General features: G+C 38.6%; 1 protein-coding gene across 7 annotated transcripts; it reads left to right on the top strand.

Annotated features, from left to right (window-relative positions):
- Positions 1-14,279, top strand: MIOS (meiosis regulator for oocyte development). 7 transcript variants are annotated; one of them, XM_056334314.1, is made up of 11 exons: positions 1-149; positions 1,286-2,652; positions 2,847-2,945; positions 3,895-4,152; positions 5,339-5,508; positions 7,196-7,261; positions 7,925-8,083; positions 8,815-8,967; positions 10,316-10,520; positions 11,593-11,722; positions 11,963-14,279. In XM_056334314.1, exons 2-11 carry the CDS (start codon positions 1,356-1,358, stop codon positions 12,057-12,059), a joined length of 2,634 nt encoding a protein of 877 aa, XP_056190289.1. In that variant the 5' UTR covers positions 1-149; positions 1,286-1,355; the 3' UTR covers positions 12,060-14,279. The 7 variants fall into 7 exon arrangements, 6 of the variants coding, with proteins under 6 accessions (XP_056190289.1, XP_056190291.1, XP_056190293.1 ...); XM_056334316.1 differs by having other exon boundaries at positions 3-145; XM_056334315.1 differs by having other exon boundaries at positions 16-364.
- Positions 14,280-14,851: the final 572 nt, after the last annotated feature.

The raw sequence follows: 14,851 nt of genomic DNA, 5'->3' as shown, positions 1-14,851 counted from the left end.
CCTTCCCCGCTGCCCCCGCAACCGGAAGCCCTTGTACGCTTGCCGCTCTTCCTCCTCGGACGGCAAGGCCGGTGGGCGTCGCGTCGCGTCGTGTCGTCGCCCCTCCCCCCCTCCCGGTGGCGGTGGTGTCGGAGGGCCCCGCGGGGTGGGTGAGCATCTGCCGCGCCCGGAAAGGGTGGGAGGGAAGCGGTCGGCCGCGCTCCGCACCGTTCCCGCCGCCGCGGGGCCTCGGTGGGGCCTTCTCGTTCAGCGGCTCCTGGGCGAGGAGCAGCGAGGCGGGCCGAGCGGCGGGCGGGGAGCCTGCCCCCCGCGGCGCGCAGGAGCCGGCCGTAACCAGGAGACACCCAGAGGGGGCCTGGGAGAAGTACGTAACGCTCCCTTTCCATGCTTCCCAGTTCCCAGTACAGCGTGGCCCTCTCCGCAATTACGGAAGAGGTTTGTAGGATCTGCGGGGGGGGGTGTGTTGTACATAGACACGTAAAATGGGTCTGGGCGTGCAGCTATGGCAGGTGTAAACGGAGTTTAACAGTAATGTATATTTATGAATGCTGCTAGGCCAAATGTGAACTACGACAAGGTAATGCTGGGGTAGAAGGTGAGTTTAGGAGCAGTAGAATAAGGTATTTCTGTAGAAATCTTCGAAAAGGGCAAGCCTTTCTAGGCTACGGAACAGACTTCAGACAAAACAGACTCTTAATTTTTGTCAATTAGAGCACTTCAATTAGGCAGAAATTTTCTCCTACATGTTTTAGGGAGTGGTTCTTTACCAGCAGCACACCCACATATCATGCCGCATCACATCTCAGTTAATCTCTCTTTCCTTAATATTGGCGTTTTGTAAACCCAGCAGATCCTGTTGTCAGTTTGTAGGTGGCTGCGCTGGTTCTGTCTCAGTAGGTATACACCAGGAATCACAAAGTCTGCTGGGGGGAAGTGCTGTCGTGCAGAGGGCGGTTAAGGTTTTGGCCTGAAACGTACATGCATTAAACCAGAGGTCCTCAAACTACAGCCCACGGGCTGGATATGGCCCCCCAGGGTCCTCAGTCTGGCCCCCGGTATTTACAGACCCTCCCGCCGGGGGTTGGGGGGGGAACCAAGCAGCCGCAGATGACTGCCTGCCACTGCATCCGCGCGCCGGCCCCCTGGTTAAAAAGTTTGAGGACCCCTGCATTAAACCCTTAGGCTAAAAGTCATTCAGAACCACACTTCTGTTAGTTTAAAGATGATCTCAGATTACAAAGATATTTGGTTTTTGATAACATTCCTCCAAATTATTTCTCAACAGTTCCCATATGCATGGACATCACCTGAATATTCTTACAAGAGCTTAAATTGTGTGTAAGCTTACCCTAAACATGAGTGGCTCCAAACCTGATATTTTGTGGGCCCCGCACCATGTTGACAGATTTGTTGTATGTGATTCGGAATTGAGCCTTTATCACATTGACTCTGCTGTAAGTTCAGAACTCAAGGCAGGATCCTTGCGGTTGTCGGAAGAAACTACAGCTACGCTATTGTCAATAAATTCAGATACACCATATATGAAATGTGTGGCTTGGTATCCAAAGTACGATCCTGAATGTCTCCTTGCTGTTGGACAGGCCAATGGTCGAGTGGTACTTACTAGCCTTGGTCAAGATCACAACTCAAAATCTAAAGATTTGATAGGTAAAGAGTTTGTTCCCAAACATGCACGGCAATGCAATACTCTTGCGTGGAACCCACTAGATAGTAATTGGCTTGCTGCAGGGTTAGATAAACATCGGGCTGACTTTTCAGTATTGATCTGGGATATCAGCAGCAAATATGCCCCAGAAACTGCAGTTGCTACAGAGAAAGTAAGACTTTCAGCAGGAGATCCGGAAGCAGGACTGGTAGTAACAAAGCCACTCTATGAATTGGGACAGAACGATGCTTGTCTCTCTCTCTGTTGGCTTCCACGGGATCAGAAGCTGCTTTTGGCTGGAATGCATCGAAATCTGGCTATCTTTGATCTGAGGAACACAAGCCAAAAAATATTTGTAAACACCAAGGCTGTCCAAGGAGTGACTGTCGATCCCTATTTCCATGATCGTGTAGCTTCCTTCTATGAAGGTCAGGTGGCCATATGGGATTTAAGAAAATTTGAAAAGCCTGTTTTGACCTTGACGGAGCAACCAAAACCCTTAACAAAAGTTGCGTGGTGTCCAACAAGAACTGGATTATTAGCTACTTTAACAAGGGATAGTAATATTATTAGACTGTATGACATGCAGCATACTCCCACTCCTATTGGAGATGAAACTGAGCCAACGATAATTGAAAGAAGTGTCCAACCTTGTGAAAACTACATTGCTTCATTTGCCTGGCATCCAACAAGTCAAAATCGAATGGTAGTAGTGACTCCCAACAGGACTATGTCTGACTTCACAGTTTTTGAAAGGATTTCTCTCGCATGGAGTCCAGTAACATCCTTAATGTGGGCTTGTGGACGACATTTATATGAGTGTACAGAAGAAGGAAAGGCTAGTTCCTTGGAAAAAGACATAGCAACCAAAATGCGGCTCAGAGCTTTGTCAAGGTATGGTCTTGATACTGAACAAGTTTGGAGAAATCACCTCCTGGCTGGAAATGAAGATCCTCAGCTGAAATCACTTTGGTACACTCTGCATTATATCCTTTATTTTACTATCCTAAAGAAGTAATGCACTTTTATATGTAAACTAGTTATATTAAATACATTAAAATCTTTAAATATAATTCAACATCCTGCAAATACTTTGCATATGTTAATAGGATGTGACTTTAACCAAAAAAAAAGGTTTCAAACACTTGGGAAAAATTAAGCTTCCTATACATGAAAATACTTATGAAACAGTATACTGAAGATATGGATCAAAAACTTACAGGAAACAAAGGTCCCTTAGTTTATGCTGGCATTAAAACAATCGTGAAGTCATCTTTGGGTAAGAATGTTCCAACTTTGATAAGTTCTATTGTAGTATATTTACAGAATGATGCTCTCATGGGTTTGTCTCTAAATATTGTTGAAAGAGGTGTTTAAAAATATAGAAACAAAGTATTTCTATTTGTGTTTTACACATATCAAATTAACAGATCATATTGCAGTAATCTCCAGAATTTTCAGTGTTCTTGGAAAGTCAGTAATCATGAAAACAAAGTATCCTCAGAGGTAAATCTTCAGCTGAACTATTTCAAATGTTTGGGTTTTGACTATAGCACTGAAAATTCTTGCTCCCAACTTAACTGTTATGTTTTTTGGAATTTCACATAGGGGTGTGCTTCTGGGAAGCTGATTTTACTGTAGTCACTGCTAATGTACTAAGTACTTTGTGTAACTGTGTTTAAATAAGCTGTCTTGTTCTGAAGTGGTAATCACCCCTGGTGCATCGCATTATGCCTCTCATGCTCAGTGAAGTTTTTATTAGTATAATCTATTACTTGAATCTTTCCTTCCCTATTCATTATGTGTCTTTATTATTATTTATGCTCCTTGGAGCAAAAAATAACTTCAGTGGTGGGAAAGCTTCTAGCATGTTGATGCTTGCTGAGAAAACTGGTAGAGCGGGTATTTGACTGTGTGTTATGTATTTTCAAACTGAACATACTGATAACTCCTGTCAACTCTAATGAGGACCTCCAAAATCTTAGGGGGTAGAGAAAAGAAAAAAGACTTAGTGGAGTCTGTGTGTCAAGTTCAGATGGATGATTTTTAGCAGATCAAAATAATCTTTTGTATGCTGCTCCTTACCATGGAGTTTTTAGTGATGTTAAAGTACTAAAATATGATACTCAGCTTTTGTACTATTCTTTATGATTGAAATCAAAGTGTTGTGTTGTGATGGCAATTTAAGTTGTGATTTAAGCATAATTTAACTTATTTCCCATTTCTAGGAACAACAGAGAACCTCAGGCACAGCAGGAGTGGAGCTGATAGACAGGCAGATATTATTCAGTATCTGAGTGAGGAGAGATCCTTGGCTTTGCAGCTCTGTGGGTGGATAAAGAAGGGAACAGACTTAGATGTGGAACCTTTCTTAAATTCATTGGAACAGGAAGGAGACTGGGAGCGAGCTGCTGCTGTTGCACTTTTCAACTTGGACATACGGCGAGCAATACAAATCCTAAATAAAGGGGCTTCCTCGGGAAAAGGTGCATATCGTATTTAGTACCTTTTAGTTTGGCATATTACCTTAGTAGATTATTTTCATTGAACAGAATTATGGAAGATACTGCAGAAAAGAGAATCTGATGAATCCTGATATTTTATTCTTCAGGCTATCATATGCCTCACTGTGTAGTTAAGACAGATTGTATGTTTCAGAAGTTCCTATTGATGCATACCCCAGAAAGTATTACGTACTGAACTGCTGAGATTCTTTTATTTTAATGGAATTGCATTTTGGCTAGCTGTCATGTGTATTTCCTTCTGTTGGGCTGTATGTAGCTTCCCACCAGTGCAATGGCTGTGGAATAATGGAAATGTAATGTTCAGGATCTGCAGAAAACATTTGTTTTGGAGTAATATTTGGTAAGAGTTGCAAAGTATGAGGGAGAAGTTAAGATACTGGAGCCAAGAAATGGAGGTATTTTTGTTCTGTTTTCTTGCCAGTATTCCTCCTAAACTCTGATTTGCATCTGTGTTCTCTTATTAAATTCAAAGGACTATCTTGCTACTAAAGTGGGTAGGTAAGACACAAAGGGAGTTGTTAAGGTTCTTTTTATTTTTACTATTGTCCCTTTTTGGTGGACGAAAGTGTGTGTGTGTTTTCCATAGGGAAGGCTCAGAGCGGAGACACCCTATCTTCAAATTAAAAAATAAAATTGAACTTTCTGACAGAATGAATAGTGAGATGAAATAGATTTAATGGTTTTAGGAAACTTGTTATCTTGAAGCTGCTATATGCATTTGTCATCCTCCAGCTAGGTCTGTTAAGTGATAGCTATATATACAATCCTATCTTTTCACTTCTTGTGGATATAAATCGTGGTCATGACAATTATTTATGGTAGTGATAGGGACACAATTAGCAGTTCAAAGCTATTTCAAAATACCAGAACCAGTGTGATATTGCTTAAAGTATTATGCAGGCTGTCATGCATGTGGGCACGTGACTTTTAGAGCTGTAACTTACCTGAACAGAGGCATTTAAAGCAGAAACTAATAAATGCTAGTGTATGCACATTTATTTTAGCTAGTGTTAATTCTGCTGCATTTTGTCTTGTATTCTGACAAAATGTTCTCTTTCAAACTGATATTTTCAATTACAGTTTTAATTGGATTTTTTTCAAGTACTTAAGTTGAATATTGTTTCACTGATTGCTTTTAATAAATCAGGTGATCTGAACCTTAATGTAGTGGCAATGGCTCTATCAGGCTACACTGACGAGAAGAACTCACTTTGGAGAGAAATGTGCAGTACTCTAAGACTGCAATTGAACAATCCCTACTTGTGTGCTATGTTTGCTTTCCTGACAAGCGAGTCTGGTTCATATGATGGTGTTTTGGTGAGTAAATTTCTGTTACATTAAAATTGCTTTAAATAATAGGTGCATGTGTGTGTATATATATATATATATATATATATATATATATATATATATATATACATATACACATACATACAGACATAGGTGGGGAAGTGTTATATGCTCCATGAATTACTCACATAGAATGTATTACTTCCTCCTGATGCGGGCAGATAACATTTTTTTCTGCTAAGTAGACATCTCATACTAGTGAATATTACGTTAGTTGAACAAAACGTGCATAAGCAGCTAAAATATCTAATACAGTCCACACATTCTTTTAGAGGAAATTTTTTTGAGCATGGAATTATTGAGCCACTAGAAATACATTATCAAAATAATTCAAGTAGGAGGAAAAATGGGGAGAGAGGTTAATAATGGAAATGCACAAAAAAGAGTAAGCGCAGGGGAGTTTGCAGAACTTACATCAAGCTATATTTGGATTTAATTGTATTTTATGTTTCCTTGCTTACTTGTTAAAATAATTTCTGTATGCTGAAACAGTAAACAGAATAGTTTCATATCTTCTGAAATTGCTATGTGAAGAGCAAACTCAGTCTTTAATTATTAGATACTTTGAGCCTTTTGGAGGAGTAACATACTTGATCCTTGGTTAGAGAACAACAGAAATACTTGATTCCATAGGAGTTACTTAGCCCAAGGGAGGATTCTTGTAGCAAGGTAATTGGCCTAAACCTGTTGAAAACAAAGTTGTCATCATATGGTGCTTTTAGGATAGTAAAAAAAATAGGGTAAGAATTCCAGAGGAGAGAAACCTGAGTCTTTTTTTCCTCACTTGAAGAGAGAATGTTTGTGTTGTCTGGATGTTAGGTAGTAACTTTATAGTTGTTTTTTATTGATAAATTGGAAACGGACAAGATCATAAGGGGGGGGTATTTTAATTTTTACTTCACTGAGATCTGTTGAAATTTGCGTGAAAAAGATTTTGCCAAGCACATCTCCTTGTTTTGGCAGTGTCAATCACGATTTCTATTCTGAGAATATCAAGAAGGAAAAACATGGGCACAGCTAAGTATGAGAATTAATCTAGTCAAGGATTTTTTTTCCTTCAGTATCACAGCTAGTAAAATCCAAGAAGCAAAAAGTAAATATTGCATTGCTGTACCTTGAGTGCCAATATACTTGTGAGAAATCTGTGTTCTGGGTATTTGGACTTAAGTTTTTATGGTTGTTTGAGGTTTTTTGTTTGTTTTGTTTATTAACTTTTAGTTGTGATTTTAGGAACTAATTGAGTAGTTAGGCTATTTATTTTTTAAATATGGCAAATGAAGGTTGGTTTGTTTTTTCTTCCACCTGTGAGACTCCTGACTTAATATGCTAGAAGAACTAAGCCAAGCTCTACATGCCTTGCAAAGTTTCTTTTTCTAGAGTTCATAAACCACGCAGGATGTGCTGTACCAGGCTTTCCTGCCGCTTGAGTAATTGTTCCAGTAGCTGCAGTCTTGCTCTGATACCTGTATCTGAGTATAAATGATTAACCTGATATTTAGTGTTAGCTTTCTTCAGATGTGATGTTTTCTTTGTACATAATCAATCTCATAGTGTTAGTTATACAATAGTGCAAATGTTCTGACTTTTATAAACAATGTATTGAAAAAATGGAAACTTGCATGTGATGCTAGTGTTCCCATTTTTCTCTCCAAAGTATGAAAATAATGTAGCTGTACGAGACAGAGTGGCATTTGCTTGCAAGTTCCTCAATGATGCTCAGGTAAGTTTGTGATTGCACGTTTAAGCAAACTGTTAAGCTGGGCTTTATTTAGAGGAAGAAGCAACTCTGGAATGGACAGGTGAGCAGTGGAAGCAATGAGTCATGAGTGATTTGGGTTTTCGCATCAGAGTAGGGTATAAGGTATGGTACCATCTGGTCTTCAGTTTGTACCTTCAGCTTGATTTTTCTTGGTTTTTTCCTTGTTCAGGTTTTGGTGTTGTTTTTTTTAATTAGTATTCATGACTTGCTAGTTTGTTAAATGCTACTGCATTACCTGTATGTCTGTTTTACTAGAGTTATTTGTACTTATTATGTATTTCCAGATACTTGCATTCTCTCAAATTAAGGCTTGGTTTTACAGCAGGAATGTTTCCCTTTAGATTCACTGAAGTATTTAAAGAATACATAACCTCCCTCTTTGCACTTCTTATCAGGCTTAAAGTTCGTTGATAAATGCTTGAATTCTTGCAATGTAGTAGATATAAACATATAACTTTTCCTGTGTACCAACTAGCAAGTAGCATACTCTGTTAGCAGCAGGCACTCTTAAAGAAACCTGTTCAAATTGTGAGAACTGTTGTCATATGCTGATGTAAATGAGTTCGGAAGGAATGAACAGATGGCAAAAGCTAAGGGGTTTGGGTTTTTTTTGTTTTGTTATAGTTGAACAGGTTTATTGAAAAGCTGACTAATGAAATGAAAGATGCTGGGAATTTGGAGGGAATACTGTTAACAGGGCTGACAAAAGATGGAGTTGACTTGATGGAAAGTTACGTTGACAGAACTGGAGATGTCCAGACAGCAAGCTATTGCATGTTACAGGTTAGTGTTTCACTCAAAAAAACCACCTTTATAGAGGAGAACTAAACGTGGTTTCTCTAGCAGTATAGTACTGAATCATGTGAACTAAAAAGTATTTTCTGTAATAAATGTGGATGTTATATATAATGCCTGTTTTGTGGAATAATCTGAAACACACACAGTGTTAACTATAAACATGTCTCTTCACTCTCTCTTGTTGAGATAGCTTGAGGAGATAGTAGGGGAAAGAGGCAAAAAGAAAACATAGTCCTTTTTACTGGCTGAACTGGGAATAACCATACCCCTGCTTACTGGTGGTGTGTTTCCTGACAGGTTCAGTTTTGGGTTGTTTTTTTTTTTTTTTGCTTCCAGGATTTTGATAGAAGACTGAGGTGAGGGGTTTTGTTTGTAGGCATTGGGTTTGGTGGTTTTTTTTATGATGGACTTGGTCTTGGCCCTCATACAGTTGCAGCTATTGCCAACAGTGTGTTTAACTGTGTATGTAATTGTAACAGTGGTAGACTGTGGTATGTGACAGAATTTTATAATCCTTCATCTGACAGAAACGAGTTTTTAGAAGGACGGCAGCACCAGTATTTTCAAATCAGAGCCAGAATGAAGAAAATTTTTATCAAAGTCACATTACAGTTTAATAGAAAACTAATCTTTTTCTAGATAAATTACACGTATTATTTCCCATATGTTGTCGTACGCTTTGTAAAGTGTGTGACATTTTTTCCTGCCTGCTTTAGGGTTCTCCATCAGATGTACTTAAGGATGAGAGGGTTCAGTACTGGATTGAGAACTACAGGAATCTCCTAGATGCTTGGAGATTTTGGCACAAACGTGCAGAATTTGATATCCATAGGAGTAAGCTGGATCCCAGTTCAAAACCTTTAGCCCAGGTAAATGGAATTCTTGTATGAAGTATGACCAGTCCAGAAGGGAAGGTGGCATGGTACTTCTGTAGAAAAAAAGTTGCTGGCTGCACCTTGGCTTTCATCATGATTCATGTGCAAAAGAAAGATTTCAACTAAGGCTGCCCTAAATGCCCTAAAAAAGTAGCTGTGGGTTTTTTTTTCAAAATATTTTTTTAGAAAGGACTTGATAACTGTTTTGATAGAGGGTACAGAAATATGGTAAAGAAATCTACATTTCTTCATATCTAATCTAGGAAATTGGTTCCCTACCATTTTATTCATGTGATTGTTTTAAAAATTATTTGATCTTTTCCTTTCAAATAACAGCTTGTCTTTCAGAAACTAACTTTTCAACACTTTTTTTCTAGGAAAACTTTTTTTCCACTCCCGTGTTGAAAACCAAAATCAGAGATGTATCATCCAGGTGAATTCAGCGTCAGGGTGAGGATGGTGCTGAAACTAGGGGATCTAACAAAGAACTTGTTCAAATTGGCTCTTTTAATTGAAGCAAACCTCAAAGATATTTTGAAGCCCGTGAACCTTAAACTTAAAGTGAAGAACAGCAACTTTCATTATCAGTTCTGAACAAAAGCTAAACCAAAACCTTAACGCCCTGTCCAAATGCTAAGTAACATCTGGTGGCATTTTTAGCCAACATGGTCTTACCATAGCACCTTCCCCTCTCTCTTGTCTGCTAAGTGTGTGCATCACAAGCCTTAGGGCTCAAGGAAGGCCTAAGGAAGGCTGGTTTTGAATTCATGTATCCATCACAGCTGTTTAAGGAGAGCTGCATCTGTACTGGTCCAAATGGGAGGGAGTTGAGTTTACTGCTTCTTCTGTATGTGATCAATGTAAATAACCCCTCAAGAGTTTAAAATACGTGCTCCTTGGTACCAGGTCACAACTTGTGGCATAAGATATACAAAGATTATTACGAAAATCCTCATGTTGGGGACTGTAGAGTGGGTCACCTCCCTAAGGAGGGAGAGACCACATTTAATTATACAGTAAGTAGAGTTAAATTTAATTTCTTTCATTACTGCAGATAACAGCTTTTTATTATCTTACGTAACACCTTTCCAAGTTTTACTAATTGTGCATGTTTTTATGTGCTTTTTGAGGTAAGTGAGCATCATTAAGGCCTCCTTCTCAGGACTGTGTGCCACATATATAAGCCAAGATGTTAGAAACGCCTTCAAAAGTAGCCTTGGCTTTCCAGGGCACTCCCCAGAATGCCTGGTAAATACGTGTTTGCTATCTTGAACGAATTCACTGATAGGAGTAGCAAAAGTGGAACCAAGCGAAAAAATTAATGGGCTTTTGTTCTCTTTAGGTGTTTGTGAGTTGCAATTTCTGTGGAAAATCAATCTCTTACAGCTGTTCAGCTATTCCTCATCAGGGGCGAGGTTTTAGCCAATATGGAGTTAGTGGTTCACCAACTAAGTCAAAAGTTACAAGCTGTCCTGGCTGCCGTAAGCCACTTCCTCGCTGTGCACTTTGCTTGATAAATATGGGAACACCAGTTTCCAGTTGTCCAGGTATGATGCAGTGGGTTTTAGTTATTCAGCTCGGGCACTAGTTAGAGGCCTAATTAGCAGTTCCTGTTGGAAGACCTTCTGTTGCACCTTTTAATTTCTATTTGTACCCATACTGTAAATATTGATACTCGTCATTTTGAGGAAGACGGGCCATAATTGAAAACTTGTTTACATCCTGTCTGATTTCTTGATGAAACCTATGTCTCAGTTCTTTGGCGTGAGACAGTATGCACAGTTACTTGGTTCTGACAGTTTTCCCAGTGAGGTTGTCAGTGAAGTTCCATGATTAGACAGTTTAAAAGATTCAAGTACTGTGGTGGTCAGTATTGTGAGCTTTAAAACTGTAAGAAATGGGAAGTGTGTTTTCTTGAGATTAATTGTAGGGATGCTACAGAAATCTTGGAATGTAAATTAATTGATTTTTAGCTGGAAGAGGATGAGAAAATAAATTCAATGTGGTATACTTTCTGTCACTAAATATGAAAGAATGCATGGGTCATGCTGTCACAGCTAAGAAATATGACTAGAATCTTTTGTTTCTAAATGTCTTGAGCTCAGCATTACACAAGTTCTAAATGAAACTGATTTTGTCCATATTTTTAGATGAGTCTTGTTATAAAGCCATGAGCAGCTGTGCAGCTGTCATCTATTCACGTATCTCGTTCTTTCACTGAGCTGTTATGACTTCTATATTGTAATTGTTCCAATTCATAACTTAGATTTTGTTGCTTTTTCTAAAGCAAAACATTTCACGTGCATTAAGACAGGCCCATGATTCACTGGAACATAAATCACTTTCATAACTTTGTTGAAAGAGATTCTGTCTGTAAAATTTGTTTAACAGGCAAGTTTAGCACGTCCGTAAGATGTGAGACAACAGCTGAGCAATGTAATTCTTGTTTTGGCATTCCACCAGTTCTTCATAATTTTACTGACTTCTCTTTTAAAATCAGGCCACTTCACATAATGTTCCTAATTTCAAATTTATTCTAATACTGTTACTGGGACTGAAATATAAATGAAGCATAATGATTTACAAGGTATTTGTGGGGTTGGGTTTGCCTCTGCACAGGAGGATCCAAATCAGATGAAAAAGTGGATCTTAGCAAAGACAAGAAGTTAGCCCAGTTCAACAACTGGTTTACTTGGTGTCACAACTGTAGGCATGGTGGACATGCTGGGCATATGCTTAGCTGGTTCAGGTAAGTTAATGTTAAAATCTTCCTTACTTCACATGTGTATGCTGCACTGAGTAGGACATGCCTCCTTTGCTGTAACTATCATTATAATGTTTTGTTGGTTTAGAACATATGCAAACTTAACTATGATGCTGACTTTTTCTAAGATACTATGTTGCTGCACATACTGAAATGTATAGATTACAAAATGCTTGTTAGTTCTGTTTTACCTGGTTTATCTTTTTTTCTGCTGTTGCTGTCTAGGGACCATACTGAATGCCCGGTTTCTGCCTGCTCTTGTAAGTGTATGCAGCTGGATACAACAGGGAATCTCATTCCAGCAGAGACTGTCCAGGCGTAAATATTGTTTAAAAATGTGGGGCTCTTTAACGGATGTCTGTTATAGTCCAAGCATATATTTTAGACAAAGGTCATTTGTGACTTACTGACTGTGAAAAAATAAATTGCTATCAGATCAGTAAAATGACGTGTGCATGACTGTGCTTGGTAGAAACTGGTATTCCTCAGATGAGCCTCTGGGTGTATAGTATGTGGTCCTTGTTCAGAGGACTGAAGCACTTCAGTTCAAAAGCACTCCTGGAATTCTGGACTCTTTGGATTTTATTAAAAGTTTTCAGGATAATGCTCATCAGCCCTTTTATTTGTTTTCCAAACAAAGCAGTGTTTATCTTCTGTGAAAGTGGGCCTTCAAAATAACACCTGAAAGGTGTTCTTCAGAATGCAAAATGATGCTGTGGATTCCTCTGTTCATTGTTTGATCATACTTTCTTGTACACAAATGATCGTTTCCTTGTAAGTTCATTCGAAGTGCCACTGTTGTATTCTAAAGAATTTTATTTTGAAGAAAAATGCACGTTTTCTGTTTCCAAGTTCTGTTAATAGTAAAACAACATCTTTGCAATTCAAGATGTTATGTAATTTACCTACATACATAGCTGATGTGAATTTTAATGCTAAAGAATTTGGGGGCTTTGTCTCCTAGTGATGTCTATATCATAGAGAAGAGCTCTGAGAAGTTGTGTCTGTTTCAGTACAGAGTGCAGGTAAACTATAGGGGACTTCATTTGATTAATTTTTAACATAGTACTGTAAAGATCTGAAATATCAAGGACTGGAGACTTGTAAATATTCAAGTTTTAAACTACATGCTGAGTCTTGACTACAGAAATATTTGAAAACTTTTGGATAATTGGCACATCCCTGTACTTCTGAAATACTCTGGGAAGTGTGAAATCAACCTATATAAATCCTGCTTCTGGTCACTAGCAGACACCAATCTGCTCCGAAAAGGCTGCACAATTTTAGGTCATTGACCACAAGTAGTTCTCCATATGTTACCAGCTGGAATTAAGATTATTTATTAACTTAAGAGAGAGTCAATGATACTTTGCGAATACTGTGCTAGAAGCTAATCGGTATTGTTGTCCTTCATTTTGTAGGCAACAAAATTCACACAAATTAGGGGAAAAGAAACCTGTTTTAAGGTATGTGATAATAACATCAGTTTACTTGGTGTGTGTTTATTTACTAGCAGAAACAGTATATGAGTGCTATGAAATACTAAATAGAATGCTAGCAATAAACTGGTACCCTATTGCCAGGACTGTGAAAATTGGTGTTTTGAAAGAGAATATATTGTAATATACCACTGGTTCTAAGTGCTATAGTGTAGTTGCAACAAGTTAGAATGTGGAAACGTTTTCTGTAGATGTACATGATTACATTCAGGAATTTGGTTATGTTTTCTGATTTAGCATTAATGTTGTAGTACATCTGCTATGTTTATTCTGATCTAAATTTCTTGCCTAAATGACAAAGATCTTTTATAAGTTAAAATCAAAGAGGTACTTGATATTTGTAGGCATGGGAGAGCAGTTACTTTTTTTTTTTTCTTGTTAGAGTATTTATTTCTCTTTCCAGTACTTTTGCACACCTCATGTTGCTGTTGAAGAGCTCTTCAAAATGTTCTCGATCTATAAATGTAAACTGGGGTTTAATGTATGATACCCTATTTATATATACAGGCAATAAAACTTCTGCTTTTTGGAAGTGAGGATTTGTAAGTGTCAAGATATGTTTTTATTCCTCTGTAGTAACAATGTTTAGTAAATTTTCCTGATATCTTCCATGTCCAGGTGAATGCAGCTACTAACTTACAATGTCTCGTTTTCTTATGTAAAGAAAACTAATTTATAACGTTTTCAGCTTGACTATACCTGTTTGTGTCAAATTATGTAATTTCATTAAATTAGATGCTTACTTTGATACTCAGCATGTTTTTGAAATGTTTTGGATTAGGAGTGTGTGCATATTCTGGCACAGTATAACTATCAGTTTTGGCTTTTGTAATTGGTAATCAGGCTTTCAGGCCAGTAATTACACTACTTGTAAAAATTTGCAGAGAGGTGTATGTTTTTTAATGATCGGATTTTTTCCTTGGTTTACTTTTAAATTAATAAAGCTGTGATTTTGGGGGTCATTTGTTGTCTTCTAACAAAAAGTGTAGCTACAGACATTGTATTAGCGTTAGTATTTATTAAACTTTTATTGTTTTCTCCTATCTGCTCAACTCTGTCAGAGTTAACTAGATGAAGTGGCCTTGCATGCTAAAATATTTTGACCCTATTGTTGATGCTGATTATGTTTCATTATGTGCTCTAGCCCTGCCTCCCTTCCCTGATGAAGCACAAGCACTTTCTGATTGTATGCACAGGCTGCTTGCACATGAACACAACACCCGTTCTGTATGTGTGCATGCCCATGCAGAACAGGTGTGGTGATGGTGACCAGGGTCAGCTGAGAGTCCAGTGATTGCCTGACAAGTCTGCAGCAACACCCCTGACAAGGCTTTTCCCTGCCTCCTGGGTGCAGCCCTCAGTTCCTGCATGGTACTTCACTGCACGCTGCGTTCTGGTGGCCTCCCTTGGGAGCTCCACTAAACTGAATTTCCTCAGGAGATTTTGCCAAATTTTATTCTGTTCCTCCATTTCAGACTCAGAGACTGCTTTCTGTACCGTAACCAACTGGGACATAAAACCATTCCCCTTCTGGACTGTCAGAGCAGAGAGGGGAGTCATAGTAGCTTGCTGGCCCAAGAGGATGGCTGCTGCTAGCTTCCTTACTTGGGAGTCC

The sequence above is a fragment of the Falco biarmicus genome, chromosome 4, assembly GCF_023638135.1.
Source record: "Falco biarmicus isolate bFalBia1 chromosome 4, bFalBia1.pri, whole genome shotgun sequence".
Taxonomy (NCBI): domain Eukaryota; kingdom Metazoa; phylum Chordata; class Aves; order Falconiformes; family Falconidae; genus Falco; species Falco biarmicus.
The sequence above is the reverse complement of the archived record's forward strand: the minus strand, read 5'-3'. Positions and strand labels throughout refer to the sequence as shown.